We start from the raw sequence: 15,979 nt of genomic DNA, 5'->3' as shown, positions 1-15,979 counted from the left end.
ATACAGTGACCACATACCATCATTAACTTCTTCTTACATTTGCTGATGGATACCATTGCTGGAACTTTTACAAGAGGTAATATGTCAAGAGTGCTTTAAGTCAGAGGGAGGCTGTGACAGTCACAATAAACAGCCCAGCATCATTACAGTCAACGGTATTCTCGTAATCCAGACATTGAACACAGTCCTTCAAACCTGGAGGTGGAGATGAAGGAACGGGCAGCACCCTCAACGGGAATATCCTGCAACTGAGGGAGGAACCATAAACTTCCCCTGACCTGGGGCCCTCTGGACTGTGCAGGGCTACAACTCCCATAATTCCTGGCAGGGGCTGGTGGGAGTTGTAGTCCAGCAACTTATGGAGGGCACCAGGTTGGAGAATGCAATGTGACAGCAGTATTTTGTCACAGGCTCCTCTTGTTAATTCCTACTTCTCAAGATACACTGAGCAAGTTTACCATATAGTTCAGGTGAGGGCCGCTCTCGGAAGAAAATGAGAAGTAATATTCCTTGAGGCTTGACAAGTAGATTTAAACTAATCCCACTTCCAATCCTACGGCAAATTTAAGCCAAGCTTAGCAAAGGGTGTGATTTCTGGTTCAGTTCATGCCTTCAGCTCAGCAGGACATTTAAGCGACAGACCCAGGATACCACAAGCACAACTCGTAATTTAAGGGCAAAGAATCGATGCTGAGGGGATTACTGAGCATGCAGGTCGTGACTCACGAAGCGTGGAAAGAGATTGGATGGCTGTGATGATATATGCCAGTTTTGTGTTGCTAAGGCGCTGACAGAGGAAGCAGGGTTGGCATTTAGGACTGACTATGTGAACCACTAAGGCAAAGGAGGATCATCATTTGGTGAAAAGGTAGAACATAAACCAAAATCTTAGAATTCTAGGGAGGGTGCTGTGGTGTTTTCTTATGAATCTGACTTGTTAATTTTTAACTTGACTTTCATGCTTTTAATTTGCATGAAAGGACCCTAGTGTTCCTTTGCCCTTGCAAGCTGTGTGGGCTCTTCTTGAAACCTGCCATGAGCAAGACCTGCTTGGCCCATCCTTCAAACACCTAGAGCCACTCCACTGACACCCCCTTCATCTCCTCAACACTGGAGAAGGGGAAGAGTGGATGCTTGGAACATCTGCTTCCCACAAGAGGGAATGTTCCAAAAGAAAAGGATGCTCTCACTAACTGCTCTGAGCGCCTGCGAGTGCTTTTCACAAGGACACTTGCTTGGAACATGCACAACGCCTCAAGCTCCTTTTCAGAGGAAATGGAGGGATCTCCTTTATCAGCACTTTCTATCATGCAGCAAAAAGAAAAAGAAAAAATGCAGAGCAAAAACCTGTAAAGGTATGGATAAGAAAAGCAACTGTACTTGACTCAGCAACACCCCCTACCGCTCAGCATGTTCCTTAGCACACATTTCTACTCTCATTCCCATCAATTATTGAGCTGGATGGACCTTAAAAACTACCTTGTTAACAACAGAGTTTATAAATGGGCCAAAAAATTAGCCATCACCAAACAATTACATTTTCTTCCTCCCCTGGCTGATTCACACTTGTGTTGCTGTTTGATGTGCAGCACATAAGCTGTATCAGAGCAGAGCAAGGCTGGCCAATATGGCGCCTTCCACATTGCCCTCCAGCTGTCTTTGGATTACAATTCTCACTATCCCTAACCATTGACCATGCTGGCTGGGCTGATGGCAGCTGGATTCCCACAACAGCTGAGAGGCACCATGTCAGATACAGTATTTATTTGTTCAGTGCAGTTCTTTGGAGATTCTTAGAATCTATTATTCTAAGATGAGCCCTGCTGACTGGAGGAGACTGGGGGCTGACTGGAGAAGGTATCCTACCTTAGCTGGGGAACTGGAGTTGGCAGTCTGGACTTCCCCCACCCCTGCAGGCCAAAATGACTGGTGGGCACGACATAGCCAAAAAAGCCTCATGGGCCAAATGAGGAGGCTGGTGAGTCATTTGCCATGAGGGCTCAGACTGATGGAAGTTGTGAGTCCAGGAACATCTGGAGAGGACCAGGTTGGGGACAGCTGGATTACATAAGAGGAAATGGGAGCTATGAATACAGAATAGCAGCATTCAACAGTTTCTAAGAGATCAAATGCTGAATCACAGCTCAGCTGATGAGATCATCTGGAGGAGCATCATTGGTCATTCCCCAGGCTCATTTGACATTGGCCCAGTCACGCAGAATGCTCTGCCAATAGAGATTCAGTACGTTTCTTCTCTGCCAGCTTTTAAATGCTAGCTGATAACTTTTCCATTGCTCCAGGCCTATGCAGCCAATTAAGAATACATCCTTCCATGATGGTAAATTGATGCCTGTTTTTAACTTATTTTATATGGTTTCCATTATAGTTTTATTGCTATTAACTTTGGTGTTTTTTATGACACAGTGGTAAACAAACAAACAAACAAACAAACAAACAAACAAACAAACAACACAAAGCCCCTGAAAAGAGAATCTGGACTTGCCCCTTGGTGAGCCCCTTCAATATTGCATGGATACACCAAGGTAAGGGGGAAGAGATAGACACATAACTGCACATTCTCATGCTGGAATTCACTTACCATTTGCAGAATGTCAGAGGAGACCATCTGCATGCAGCACATCGCAGTGGCCAGAGCACAGACAATAGTGGAGATGATATTGAGAGCACAGACGCTAAACAACAGGTCCTGCAAGGGGGAGACAGAGAGAGAGAGAGAGCGCGCAAGAATGTCACTCCTTATCAAAGCAAGACAGACGATGGGCGCTAAAAACATTTCCAGCAGATTGGATAATAAATGCTGTCAATGGTTATCTGCTTGATGTGGGTCTTTATTAGGCCTGTCTAATTTACACTGCACATAACCCTTTCATTCCTCAGAAACAAATGCGGGACCAACCCGTAGGAAAAATAAGTATGAAGCTCCTAAAAAAGGAAAATGCATCTGTTTGTATTGCGGTCACAAAAGCATTCCAGCAGCAACTCTTATTACAGTCTTTCTTATTTCTTATTAGTCAATGAAATTCTGCAAGCATAATTCTGCAACATTCCTGGCTACAATTTGATTTCCTACAGACACACACTTCCCTGGTGTGTGTGTGTGTGTGTGTGTGTGTGTGTGTGTGTGTGTGTGTGTGTGCGCCAGATAAATCTGTAAGCAGCCATCCCTTACCTGAAATTGCTTTGGAAGGCAATAACTGTCTGCAAAGTGGAAAAAAAATTTGTAAATTTAGCTGTGATTCCTGCATTGTAGGAGGTTGGACTAGATGGACTAGAACTCTACAGTTCTGTGATTCTATGAAACAGCTATACTCACAGGTGGGAAGGGGAGCCACGGAATGCTCACAATCCGTCTTTCGTTGCCATGTGTGGCTTTCCTGGCCGCACGCTGGAGAAGCACCCTTGAGTCTTTTTCTAATTATATCAACTCTCCTGCAATAAAAAACCCCAAAAGATTCTTGGGGCATCTTTAACACTAACAAATTTATTTGGGCATAGGCTCATTCTTGGGCAGGGAGATAGCCAACATGCATAATAGGCTCTACACCCATCAGGCTTCCAGATTCCCTTTTTCAGAATAGCAGATGCCTATGACAGAGGACAAATGCTCAGAGGACACAGCTCAGTGGTAGAGCCCATACTTTGAATGCACAAGACCCCTAGGTTCAACCCCAGATACCTCCAGTGACAAGGATCACAGGAGGCTGGGGGGGGGGGAGAGACCCTTCTCTGCCTGAGCCCTTGCCAAGCTGCCGTCAGTCAGAGCAAACAGTACTGAGCTCACTGGACCAGTGGCCTGGGGCAGCTGAAAGGAACTTCATAAAGTCAACTTGTTTTTGAAACTGGAGGGCATTTCAAAAGCAGCTGACTCACATTTGAGAACATACATAGGATAGCACAGGAAGCTATTAGTATATCTGGCTCAGTATTGTCTACTCTGACTGGCAGTGGCTCTCCAGGGTCTTGGGCAGGGGACCTTCCCAGCCCTACCTGGGGCAGCTTCCTTCATCTCTCAAAAAGTCACTTATATTTCAACTTTAGTTAAAGTGCAACTGTATTTAAATTTCAGCAGTCTAGTAATTGGTTCAATAACAGATTATTAGTCAACCCCCACCCCCTAAAAAAGGTTGACAACTCCTTCCTAACTTGGGACTGCCATCTCCCCTCCAATGTGAGGCAATGCCAATTCTTTAATTTTTTTGGTCATCACCCCTCAATTTGAAAAGATTTGACTGATACTTCTCAATTTTGCACCTGATGATGAACAGTGGTGTCCTCAAAGGGTTTCCCCCGCTCTGATTTCAGTGACGCATACAAAAGACTAAGCCGTCAAAGCACCAGGTATGTAATTTTACAGGAAATACTAAAAAATGTTCTGTTAACAAACAGTGAATGCAACACCTCAACAGAAAAAGAGGCCTCAGTGGAATTCAAGCCTTTGTCTCAAAGACAGGTGCAGTTTCTTATGTCTTGTTTAGCGGAATAACTTCCACACTCGGCCAATGAATTGTTGGCTTGGCGAACTTACAGGTGTGGGCAGGAAGGCTGCTTTCTTCATTCACCTAGAGGCTGCTGGCATTTGAATACAGGGAGCTCCAAACTGACAGGTAGCGGGTTCAGTCCAGAAAAATGGGTCATCCGGGTTCCAGACATCAAAGAGGATGCAATGAGACTGAGTGAGTCTTCTATGCCCCAGTTTTTAGAAGTCTAGTTTCTTGCCAAGCGATTTGTGAATCATATCCATAAAAAACAATAAAATCAAAACACAGTTCTGAAGACCTCCCACCTTGTTGCTCCATCAGCCAGGCATTCATTCCCTGCTCACCTGCCTCACACACCTGAAGCTAACCCAAAAGAGCTGTGTGTGAAAAGTCTTACTGGGCACTGCGTCCCTACTGCTGCCCCTCTCATGGTCATCCCCTGTGTCAGCTGGGAAGGCAACAGAAATGCAGCTCCCAAGACACTGAGGAGAACAAGTAGTTCAGCTTGTCAACTGATCCCGTTCCAGTTCCATGTCACCTACCCGCCTGTGTGCAGAAAATCTATGGCATTAATGAAATACAGAATGCAAGCAGCAAGTGAAAATCTGGGTGGCATTAAATCAACTGTAAATTTGTTCTCATGTAAGGGAAGAAGGATTTTTAAAATCCATGAGCATCTTTTTGGCTCCTGTATCTTACCTGAATGGTGATTTCTAATCATGTATTAGGATCTTGTGCATGTGCTGCTTGTACAGAAAACTCAAGAAGGAGGAGAAAATTGCAGCTCCCCATTCTCAGGTGGAGAATGTGGTTGCTTATTGGAGAGAGGCAGAAACCTTCAGAGCACTTACCATTTGGCTCTTCTTTAAATGGCCCACTGTGGATAAATCCCAATGTTAGTACTACTCAGAGTAAAACCACTGAAATTAATGGGCATATTAGAGTCCATTCGATTCCCTGAGTTTTCTTTTAGGATGAAGGAATAATGAACCCCACTGCACTCAAAATTGTGAAATTAGGCTGATTGGTTTTGGTGGGTCTACTGTGTAGCATTTAGTTGTTGCATTTATAAATGTTCTTAGCTGCTTTGAGGACTCCAGTTAAAAAGCAGGATATAACTATAGGGTGGTGGCGGAGGAAAACCCATGGAGTTGTATTCAGTGTTAGTCACACTCAGAGTTGACCCATGGGCATGGTTAATAGAGGTCCATGGATTTGAATGGGCTTGCACCTGAGTAAAAGTTGGTTGGGCACCACCCAATGGTTTCTTGATGTGGGGGAAAGTCTTATTTCTCCCCGTTTTTGTGGAATTTCCTCAAGTCCATAGGTTTTCTTCACCAAAATGTCCCAGATTGATGTTTTGTCATGCTATATCATCATCCTAAGGGTTTTTTTGTGGGGAAAGGATTCTGGTCCACATTTCCATCAAAATACTGATATCTGAAATAACAGACTGCTCCCCTTCCCCCATCTTCTTTTTCATTTTCAGAATTAATCTGGGCCACCCACCCACAGCATAATTATAAAATTGCTCCCATGCTTATTTTACAGGACTTGTGGGGATATAACTTGATATATTACACCCCTGGCATGCAAACTGAATCACCCTCTATAGCTGCCACTGTACCTAATTAAAGACTACTACTCCTAAGTTAAGTGGCGCAAGACGGAGAAGAGAAACATTTGGAAAATTAAAGACATAAATTACGTTTTCTCTCAACCTTTTTCTCCTCCTCCTCCTCCTCCTCTCATTGACATATCTTAATTAACATCCATCTCTTTTTCAAGTGCTTGAAAGGAGGACAAGGGTCTTGTGATCCTCAGTGACCTAAGAACTGGAAAGAATGCTTTCTTTCAACAGTGCAGCAGTCCACCATGTAAAACAAAACAAATCACAAACCTAGACCAGTGCAGCCTTTTAATTCAGTAACACAAAACCCCCACCACAGACCACTGGGAACATGCCTCACAAGCAGGTGTGCTCTGTTCCAAACACAACACATTTCTGTGTCCAGAAAAACAGCAATTTCTATCTGTATATATTAGTCACCCTTATCTACTATATATTTTGGAAAATGATTTGTCCTTTTCTTCTCCATGTGTTAAGATTCTCGAGGTGGGATAAGCAGTTTTCACTGACTTAGGGCAACCAGCCGCCATTTTGAATCAAAATGGCAGACCAAAACATTGCTGTGGTGTAACCATTTTTTGGTGTGACAGATCCAAACTGTACCGATTAGGATCCCTCTGAAGATATTGTAACCCCAATTGGGAGGACATTGCCAAATTTGGTATGACAAGCCCAACCTGCACCAGTTGGGATGCCTCTGAAGATATTGTTGGCCAACTCTGCATGAGGCTTCCCGAGGGGGAGGTTGAGATCTCCATTTACCTTTAGACTCCAAGCACCATGTGGGATCAAGATGGCAGACCATAATTAAACATCAGAATGCACCCCATTTATTCAGATTAATCACAATTTATGAAGTTATGCATGGCAAGGGAGAAGTGGATAAGCTTTTCTCTTTCTCTCTCAACACTGGAACTCATGGACATACAATGAAGTTGAATGTTTGAAGATTCAGGACAGATAAAATAAAGTACTTCTTCACACAGCATGTGGCTAAACTATGGCACTTACTCCCCCAGATGGCAGGGATGGCCACCAATTTGGATGCCTTTAAAAGATAATAAGACAAATTAATGGAGGAGAGGGCTGCCGATGGCCCCCGGCCACAACAGCTATGCTCAACCTCCACAGTGGGAGGCAGCCCTGCTTTGAATGCCAGTTGCTGGAAGCCACGGGGGGGGGGGGGCGGCGGGGGGGGGGGCTCTTGTGCTTGGGTCCTGCTTGCTGGTTCCCCACAGACATCTAGAGGGCCACTGTTTTGATTCATTTGTTGTATTTATTGTACTATTATTGCTTTGATTCTTTTGATCCTTGTTATATCCTTATTTTGTATGTGTGTGTGTTCTGTATTAGGAAGGGTTTATTTATTTGTCAATCCTTTACTATTCTCATGAGGTGCTTTGAGCTCAACTCGGTTGTTGGAAAAGTGGCATGCCAATATCAAAGGAACAATCAAATTTCATTCTGGCTCTGTCTGTTTGTATTACATAAAATGACCCATTTGGCTGAAAGGTGGTCCAGAAGTTCTATTGACCAATAAAGAAATAAAGCACCCTCACATTTCTTTCTTGCCTGGCCCTCCTCTGCTCCCTCTTCACCAGCAGATACTTGGGAGTGAGGGGGGGGGAGGGGGCACAATGCTTAAAATATCAATACAGTGGTACCTTGGTTTACAAACTTAATCCGTTCCGGAAGTCCGTTCTTAAACCAAAGTGTTCTTAAACCAAGGTGTGTTTTCCCATAGAAAGTAATGGAAAATGGAAACAGAATGGAAAGGATTGGAATAGATCCGCAAGTGGTTGTAAGAGCGACGGTAGCAAGAGATGCACGGCAGGGAGGGAAAGTGGAGCAGGGGTGGAGGGCGGTGGCGGAGGAGCACTTTCTTGGAAAGCTTTGGAGGCACTAAAAATGTGCCACCACGCTAGTTCCGTGCATGCGGAGGTCTCTCTCTCTCTGCCTTTCTCCTCCCCCCAACACACCCCTCTGCACACCATCCCTGGGTGAAGGGGGGAAAGTAGGCAAGGGCGGAGCTCGCTTGGAGGCGGCAGCGGGGGGAGAAAACCGCAGCAGAGCTGGGAGAACGTCCCCCTTCTCCACTTCCAGGTGTCGCCAGTCCGGCACGGGGGGGGGGGAGTTGTACTCCTGCAATCCAGCTGGCGGGCAGCTTCCCTCCCTTGCGGCTGCGGGAAACGCCGTGATGACCCCCTTTTCCGCTGCCGGGCAACGGAAGTGTGGCACTCAAAATGGAAGTGCACCCCCGAACGGAGTACGTTCGGATTCCAAAAAAAGTTCGCTAACCAGAACACCTTCTTCCAGTTTTGAAGTGTTCGTGTTCCAAATAGTTCGTGAACTAGGCTGTTCGTAGACCGAGGTACCACTGTATGCAGCTGCTACAATTATTCCCAGGGGTTCTGAAAGGGAAGGGCAGCATCTTATATTTGCAGTCTTATGAAACCCTTGCTTTGAGAATGCCTGAAATCCAAGGGTGAGCATAATTCTACCAATAAAGAGAAAATCCTGGGGCAAAGACATTGATAAGGTGATGGCTCCTCATAAATCTCCCTTTTAAAAATAAATCAGGCAGGTAAAAGGGTCCCCCAGGAAGAACTTTGTTCTGCATGAATGAAAGACACCAAAGTAGCTGCAAACAATTGAATTCTAGCCAGCCCTCCAGGTCTAACCCCAAAATCTCAGCCTTGTCTCTTGACTTTCCTAACATACAAAGCAGAGGGTTTAAAAAGGACTTCTGTTTTGTTCATTGGCTTGGATTGCGGTAGGGACCGAGAATCTGTGCACCTGCAGATATTGCTGGATTCTCAGCTCCAACAGCCCTAGCCTGCATGTCCAAGGGTATCAGAGATGATGGGAGATAGCACTGAGCATCATTTGGAGTCCCTCAGGTTCCCCATCACTGGATAACAGGGCTAGAGTCATGGGACATGTCAAACCAAATCCAGAAGACCCTAGAAACCCATCTGGATCATGTAAACAGATATTGTCGCTCCCCAGCTGCCTTTGGTACCTGACTGCACCCCCCACCAGCCCCCGTCAGCAGGACTATTCTAGCAGGGCTCATGGGAGTCTGTAGTCCAAAACAGCTGGAGGGCTCCAGGCTGGTGAAGGCTCTTGTGCAACATGACGGATGTCAGGATGCCGCAACCTTTGGCAAGGGTGTGATAACAGCGCCTGTGCTAAACAGCCACCACAAGATAAAGCATGGGTAGGCAAACTAAGGCCCAGGGTTGGATCCGGACCAATCACCTTCTCAATGCGGCCTGCGGACGGTCCGGGAATCAGGGTGTTTTTACATGAGTAGAATGTGTCCTTTTATTTAAAATGCATCTCTGGGTTATTTGTGGGGCATAGGAATTCGTTCATTTCCCCCCTAAAAATACAGTCTGCCCCCCCCCCAAGGTCTGAGGGACAGTGGATCGGCCCCCTGCTGAAAGTTTGCTGACCCCTGAGATAAAACAATCAAGGCCAACTGAGACAGGAGATAACCTTTTCTGAGCATCTTCCCCCATCCCAAATACTGGAGCTAGTCTAGTTAAGCAAACAGATTTAAATCTGCCAAAAATTGATTGAGTTTATATCCCACCTTTCTCCCAGAGAGTTCTAGGTGGCTTCCATAGTTCTCCACCTCCTCATTTTATCTTCCCAACAATCCTGTGAAGTAGGCTAGGCTGAGAGGCAGTGACTGGCCCAAGGCCACCCAGTGAGCTTCACGGCCAAGTGGGAATTTGAACCCTGCTCTCCCAGGTCCTAGTCTGACACACTGACCACCTCACCCTGCTGGCTCTACAACATACGGTTACATCTCTCATGCTCAATGCTGAATGCCTCAGTGCTGTCAGAAGAACAAGAATGCTGGCTGATTTTTTGGGATTCTATGTCAACTTGTTTTTAACAACAGTTTTTAATCAGTATTTTTAAATGAGTTTTAAAATACAGTTTTCTGTAAACCACTTGGAGGTTTTTTTGATTAAGTGCTATACAAATCTTGTGTCAGAAATAGATAATCTACCACCTCCACTGATCCCATAACACGCGGTTTGCCACAGTCGTGGAAAGGCCATTTGAGGCACTGACCAAGTGCTGCTGTCCGCCTCTGCTGAGTCCCTCCCCATCTCCAGGGCTCTGTACAGAAGGCACCCAAGAACGGAATCCTACAAAGAGGAAGCTAAAATTAGCAGGAAACTTTGAGAGGTTCAATGCTTTGGAGAAGGGTCTTGTAAACTGTGATTTCAAAATCCCAAAGACCTATTTTGCAGCCTTGGAAACTTGAACAGACAAAAGTTACCAGGTTTCCTTTTGTTTTTGCATTGCTGCATTCCATCAAGTGCAGCCTGTGGTTAATCCAAATCCAATCACACCATAACAATTTATCTGCAGAAAAATGACAGCCTAATATTGTGTGCCCCCCCCTTTTCACAGTCCTGACACCTGTTCCCGTTTAAAAACATAAGTACATGCACAAAGACACTGCCAGCTTTTCTGGGCATCTAACATCGAACCTGATCGTTCAAAACATGTTTACTTCTCTCCAAAGCAATACCTTTTAAGACTTCAGTGGATGAACTTCCTCTATAATCTCAGGAAATTACAGTAATTTGCAAACATCCTTTTCCTTCTGACAGCATTTCTTTACCAGGTCCTTAAATGGTGTGTGTGTGTGTGTTTAGAAATACTGGTGCCACTTTATAAATATTCGGGAAACACTCATGTTTATATCCAAAGGTCAGTTTTTTTTCAAATTACAGGCCCTGGCTTCTAATGGCAAATGCACCCCCCAGTGAATCTTTGTTTCCAATTTATACATCAATGTTGTGATTGAAATGTGTACTTTGAGAGTCTGTTTTGTAAAAGGGCAGGCTGGAGGGAAGAGCCCAAGCTCAGTGGCAGGGAGGTTTCTGTTACAGATAGGTAGCCGTGTTGGTCTGCCATAGTCAAAACAAAAAAATTTTTTTCCTTCCAGTAGCACCTTAAAGACCAACTAAGTTAGTTCTTGGTATGAGCTTTCGTGTGCATGCACACTTCTTCAGATACACTTCTTCAGTGTATCTGAAGAAGTGTGCATGCACACGAAAGCTCATACCAAGAACTAACTTAGTTGGTCTTTAAGGTGCTACTGGAAGGAAAAAATTTTTTTTGTTTTGAGGGAGGTTTCTGTGCCTGCAGCGCAGTCCCAAGCTCCGTCCGTTCCCCATGACATCTCCGAGAGGGCTGAGAAAGACTTCCTGGCTGAAACCCTGGAGAGCTGCCATTCAGTGTAGACAATGGTTCAATGAACCAATGGTCTGACTTGGTATAAGACAGTTATTCCAGCATTCTGTACTTCTCTCATCAGAGGAAGAGCCTCAGCTCACTGGAAGAGGACTTGTTTTGCATGCCAGAGGTTCAATCTCCAGCATGTCCGGGGGCTGGGGGGCTGGGAATGTCCCTTGTCTAAATCCCTAGAGAGCTGCCAATCAGTGCAGGCAATACTGAGCTAGATGGATAAAGGGCTGGATTCTGCATAAGGCAGCTTCCTCATTTCCTAATCAAATTGGCAGTTTCTTCAGAACTACAAGGACTGGAGGATCTTATCATTTTTAAGGGAAGGACCATCACTCAGTGATGGAGCACTTAACTTTGCATGCAGAAGGCAGGGGCGGAGGAAGGGGGGCGGTGGGGGCGGATTGCCCCTGGTGTCTTCGCTGAGAGGGGTGACATTCGGCACGTCGCCCGCCCGTAACTCCCAAGCCTACCCTGAGGGGTTGGGGGAAGGGGGGAGCTGCACCTCTTTGCCAGTGGCATTCCACCTTCCCCCTTCATTTTAACACCTTGGGGAAGGCTTGGGAGTCGCAGGTGGGCGGCGCGCCAAATGTCCGCCATCGACGGCTCACTCCGCCCCTGGCTGCAAGGTGCCACACCACTCCGTGCACCTGAGTGGCTATCCCGCACCTGGGAGGGCACCCTCCGTGCCCCGCCCCCCTCGGGAGCGCATCCACCCTGGGCAGCGCTGGCATATGCTCTACCGCTGCATTCGGGGGTTCAAATTGGGAATCTGCTGTGGAATGCAGGATATTTCAGTCCCACGTTTTATAAGGGAAGGAATCCCCACGAGCAGTTGCAGAAAAAATCTTTGTAGAAGACTTTTATAAATCTACAAACAAAATGATGAGTCCCTAGCACATGAAAATCAGCGAATCTCAAAAGAGTCTACCCTGGGGACCAGCAACAGTAGGGAGAATTGATATTTGGGTGACCAGGAAAGCAACCAAGAAGCTGGGAAACCTCTGACTCAAAGATCCCCTGGACTAGATGGATCCTTAGTCTGATTCACCAGTACTACTGAATCAAGTTGCTGTAATTCAAAGTGGTGTTCAAACCCATGGAAACAACTAAATATTTGTTTATTTGTCTATTCAAATCTTGTTCGCTCAGTGTTTATTTCCACATTTTGTACCCAATCTTTGCATAAGCTTACATCTAACAAAAAAGTGTCTTTTAAAAGTGCCAGAGTCATACTGGTATTCAAAAGCATACTGCCTCCAAGCAGTTGCCAAATGTTCCAAATGACCAGGACCCTGGAGTTATGATTTGTGTTGTTCTGAGCGTTCAAAGCAAGCTGCATTCTAACTGCCTCAGAACTCCAAGGGCCAGTTGCTGCAGTGCTCAGACCAGCTTCAAGGTCTTCTCTTAGGTCAGACACACGAAGAGAAAGCCCTGGAAAAAGCCCTTGCAGACCAGAGACTAGTTGAAGAACTGATTTCATGTAGGTGCATATATGCAGCACTCCTCAATTCCCCACCAACATAGCAGTGTTTTCCCAGATGAGAACAAATTGACTTTTATTTCCTTTTGTCCTGTCTGAGAGCCACTTGGTAGGCTTTTCACATTGTGTGTGTGTGTGTGTGTGTGTGTGTGAGAGAGAGAGAGAGAGAGAGAGAGAGAGAGAGAGAGAGAGAGAGAGAGAGAGAGAGAGAATATATGAGGACTAAAGCCAGAAAGGATTCTTTCCTGAACAGTAGCTGTATTGGTCTGTCGCACCAAACTTTCTTTCAAGGGTAGAATGCTTAACTTTGGTGGGATCATGCCTGACATTTTACCAATGGAGAGAGAAGGGAGGGGAGCATAGGAATGCAGAGGAGGAGTGGACTAGACAAGAGCCCAATTATTGGCATGGAGGGGGTCCATAAGAACATAAGGGGTCGTGTGGTTGTGCAATTTCTTCACCCCTGGGGAAGTCTGATTCCTGGCACTTATGATTGCAGGTACAGCAGACTTTTCCATTCCTATGTCTCAAGGTGGGAAATGCAGAATTTGCCCTAGAATGATGGCATTGTTTTAGCTGCACATCACTGTTTGCTCAAACTTTAGGAGATGTCCATATGATACTGTGCCTAAGTATCTAACGGTTATCTTTTGCCTGTGTTTTTCTCCAGCATGCCTTCTATCGCCAGCCTTCCCAGTACCAAAGCTAAAGTTCCACCCCAGGCGCATTATGGCTCCTTTTCAGTGTGGCTGTTGTGCAGGGTATCCTGCTTGCAACTGGGTGCCTTTGTCCTGGCTCTTATGGGCTGCATTTTGAGCATCTGCTCCACATCTGCCAACCTTGAATGGAGAGAGTGGCAGGTTGAGAACATCATGGGCAGCAACAAACCTGGCATTGTAGGGACTGGGATCTGGGGTGCCTGTTCTATGCGTAGAATTACAATGAAGAAAATCAGCATTATATGCATACCATTAAACGATGAGGAATCCCTACTCTCTGAAATCATCTTTGCCCAGGACTTGATGCCATTGGCCTCAATTGCCAATGCGGTGACCGTTTTTTTGTATTGCCTTTGCACTATGTAACATCTTTGCGCCTGGAAAACACGATGATTTCATTGCTACCTTCTTTTCCATTGGAGCAATGATGGACGTGGCAGCAGGTACATATGTACTTATTTCCATTTTGTGGAATCTGCATTCTATATTAACAAACAAAGGAATTCAGCTTCCTGGGGTTTGGGGAGTGCCTCCCATTCCAACAGAACAACATGTTGGAATTTCTATCTACGTGGGGTTTATTGCTGCAGCTTCACAGCTCTTAAGTGGACCGCTGGTTCTGGGTGAAAAGTATTTTAGGAAAATGAGTGAAATAAACACTTCAAACGAAAAATTTGTAAATGACCCAGAAAGTGTTACAGACACCGAAAGCCCATCGCTGAGGGTGAAGTAGAGGCAGTATTACTCTTCTGCGACACTTGAGTGTGAAGAAATACCCACTATCTGGCGGAGATATCAAAGTCAAACCATGCCAGACGCATTAGGAATGTGGCTAAGGAATGGCCCCAGTCCTGTGACTGGCTGTTTTTTTAACAGTAGCATAGAGCGTTGTGTATATTTATTATCAAATTTGATGGTTTTTATCTTTTCTTATGCGTATTTTCTTCATGACCCCGTGCTCTGGTCCATGGGGGTCACGAAGAGTCAGACACAACTAACCAAGTAAACAACAACAAATGCATATTCTGTTTGATTTTTTCTTTTTAACTGAATGCTTCTGTATCCTACCCTGGGATGCTTACAACATAGTTAACCCTAACTATAAATAGGAGGAATAAATGAAAAGCATAAAACTGCTATATCATATTTTTCGCTCTATAAGACGCACCAGACCATAAGACGCATCTAGTTTTTGGAGGAGGAAAACAAGAAAAAAAATATTCTGAATCCCAGAAGCCTGAATAGCAAGAGGGATCTGGCTTCTGGGATAGCCTCTTGCTGTTCTGGCTTCTGGGATAGTCACGCGAAGCCTCTTCCGGGCAGCGGGAGGAAGGCTCCCCCAAAAGCCGCACTCCCTTTAAAGAGCGCGTGGAGCTTTTCCCCGAGGAGGCTCTTTAAAGGGAGTGTTGAGCAGAGCCTCCCGCCTGCACTCGCTCCATAGGACGCACACACATTTCCCCTTACTTTTTAGGAGGGGGAAAGTGTGTCTTATAGAGTGAAAAATACGGTATTTAGGTATTTATTTTATGCTACATCTCTTTTAGCAATAAAAAGAATTCGATCTCATAGCACACTTATGCTGGAGTGCTTATTTTGTTGTAGACTCTACCATCTATAGTGCTTTTCAAATTTTCTGCATTTCAGAAGCACTGCAAATTGCAAAAGGTTCTGGGGCATGCTTGCTCTCTCTCTCCCTCTCCCCCCCTCTCCCTCTCTCGGTGTGTGTGTGTGTGTGCAGTCCGTTTTACAGAGAATACTGGCCAAGCCTTTGAGTGCCTGTGTGCTGCTCCCAGCCCTGGCCAGGAAGAACAATGATCAGGAACACTTGGTTTCAGTGCCCCAGAGATACCTAGGCCACTTCCAGCTTTAGGCAGAATAAAAAAATTAAAAACAAAACAAAATAGCACCACACACCAAAGAAGTGAGATGTAATTAAATATGATGAAATATCTGTGAACAAAAAATAACCATGTCTTTTACCAAACCATACCTCTCATTTGCTTAAATTTTCAGCTCTAAGCTGAGAGTGTGTATCACATTTTGGTCTGCTGCAGGTAGAAACAAGTTGAGAGAAGAATCAAATACCCCCCAAAATAAGGACTGTATCTGTGGCCCACTTAATTACACAAACTATAATTTTGAACAGATCCATGTTTTCTTAGAGTTCTGTAAATTTTTCAGTTTTTAGGCTTCCAGAAGGTTGGGTTTTCTGCCAAATTTCACCAGCTCTTATTTTACTTTATTGCTAAATACAATTTGCTTTCCTGCAGTGATTTGCAGCTAGGAATGACTTTGACAGAAGACCACAGGTATTTAGGAAAAGATTTCCCTGTACAACACAGTAAAATTGTTATCTATACAGACTGTGCTCTCT

General features: G+C 45.1%; 1 protein-coding gene across 2 annotated transcripts in view; it reads right to left on the bottom strand.

The window, feature by feature from the left end:
• Positions 1–15,979, bottom strand: part of ENTREP2 (endosomal transmembrane epsin interactor 2) — a 203,613-nt gene that overhangs the window by 17,039 nt on the left and 170,595 nt on the right. For both annotated transcript variants that reach the window (XM_083586519.1, XM_083586520.1), the window contains exon 5: positions 2,600–2,707. In XM_083586519.1, the coding sequence (XP_083442645.1) occupies positions 2,600–2,707 (108 nt within the window). The remainder of the gene's footprint in view (positions 1–2,599; positions 2,708–15,979) is intronic.

The sequence above is a fragment of the Podarcis filfolensis genome (genome assembly GCF_964270895.1).
Source record: "Podarcis filfolensis genome assembly, chromosome: 14".
Taxonomy (NCBI): Eukaryota; Metazoa; Chordata; class Lepidosauria; order Squamata; family Lacertidae; genus Podarcis; species Podarcis filfolensis.
Note: the sequence above shows the minus strand (reverse complement) of the source record. Positions and strands in the feature narration are given on the sequence as shown.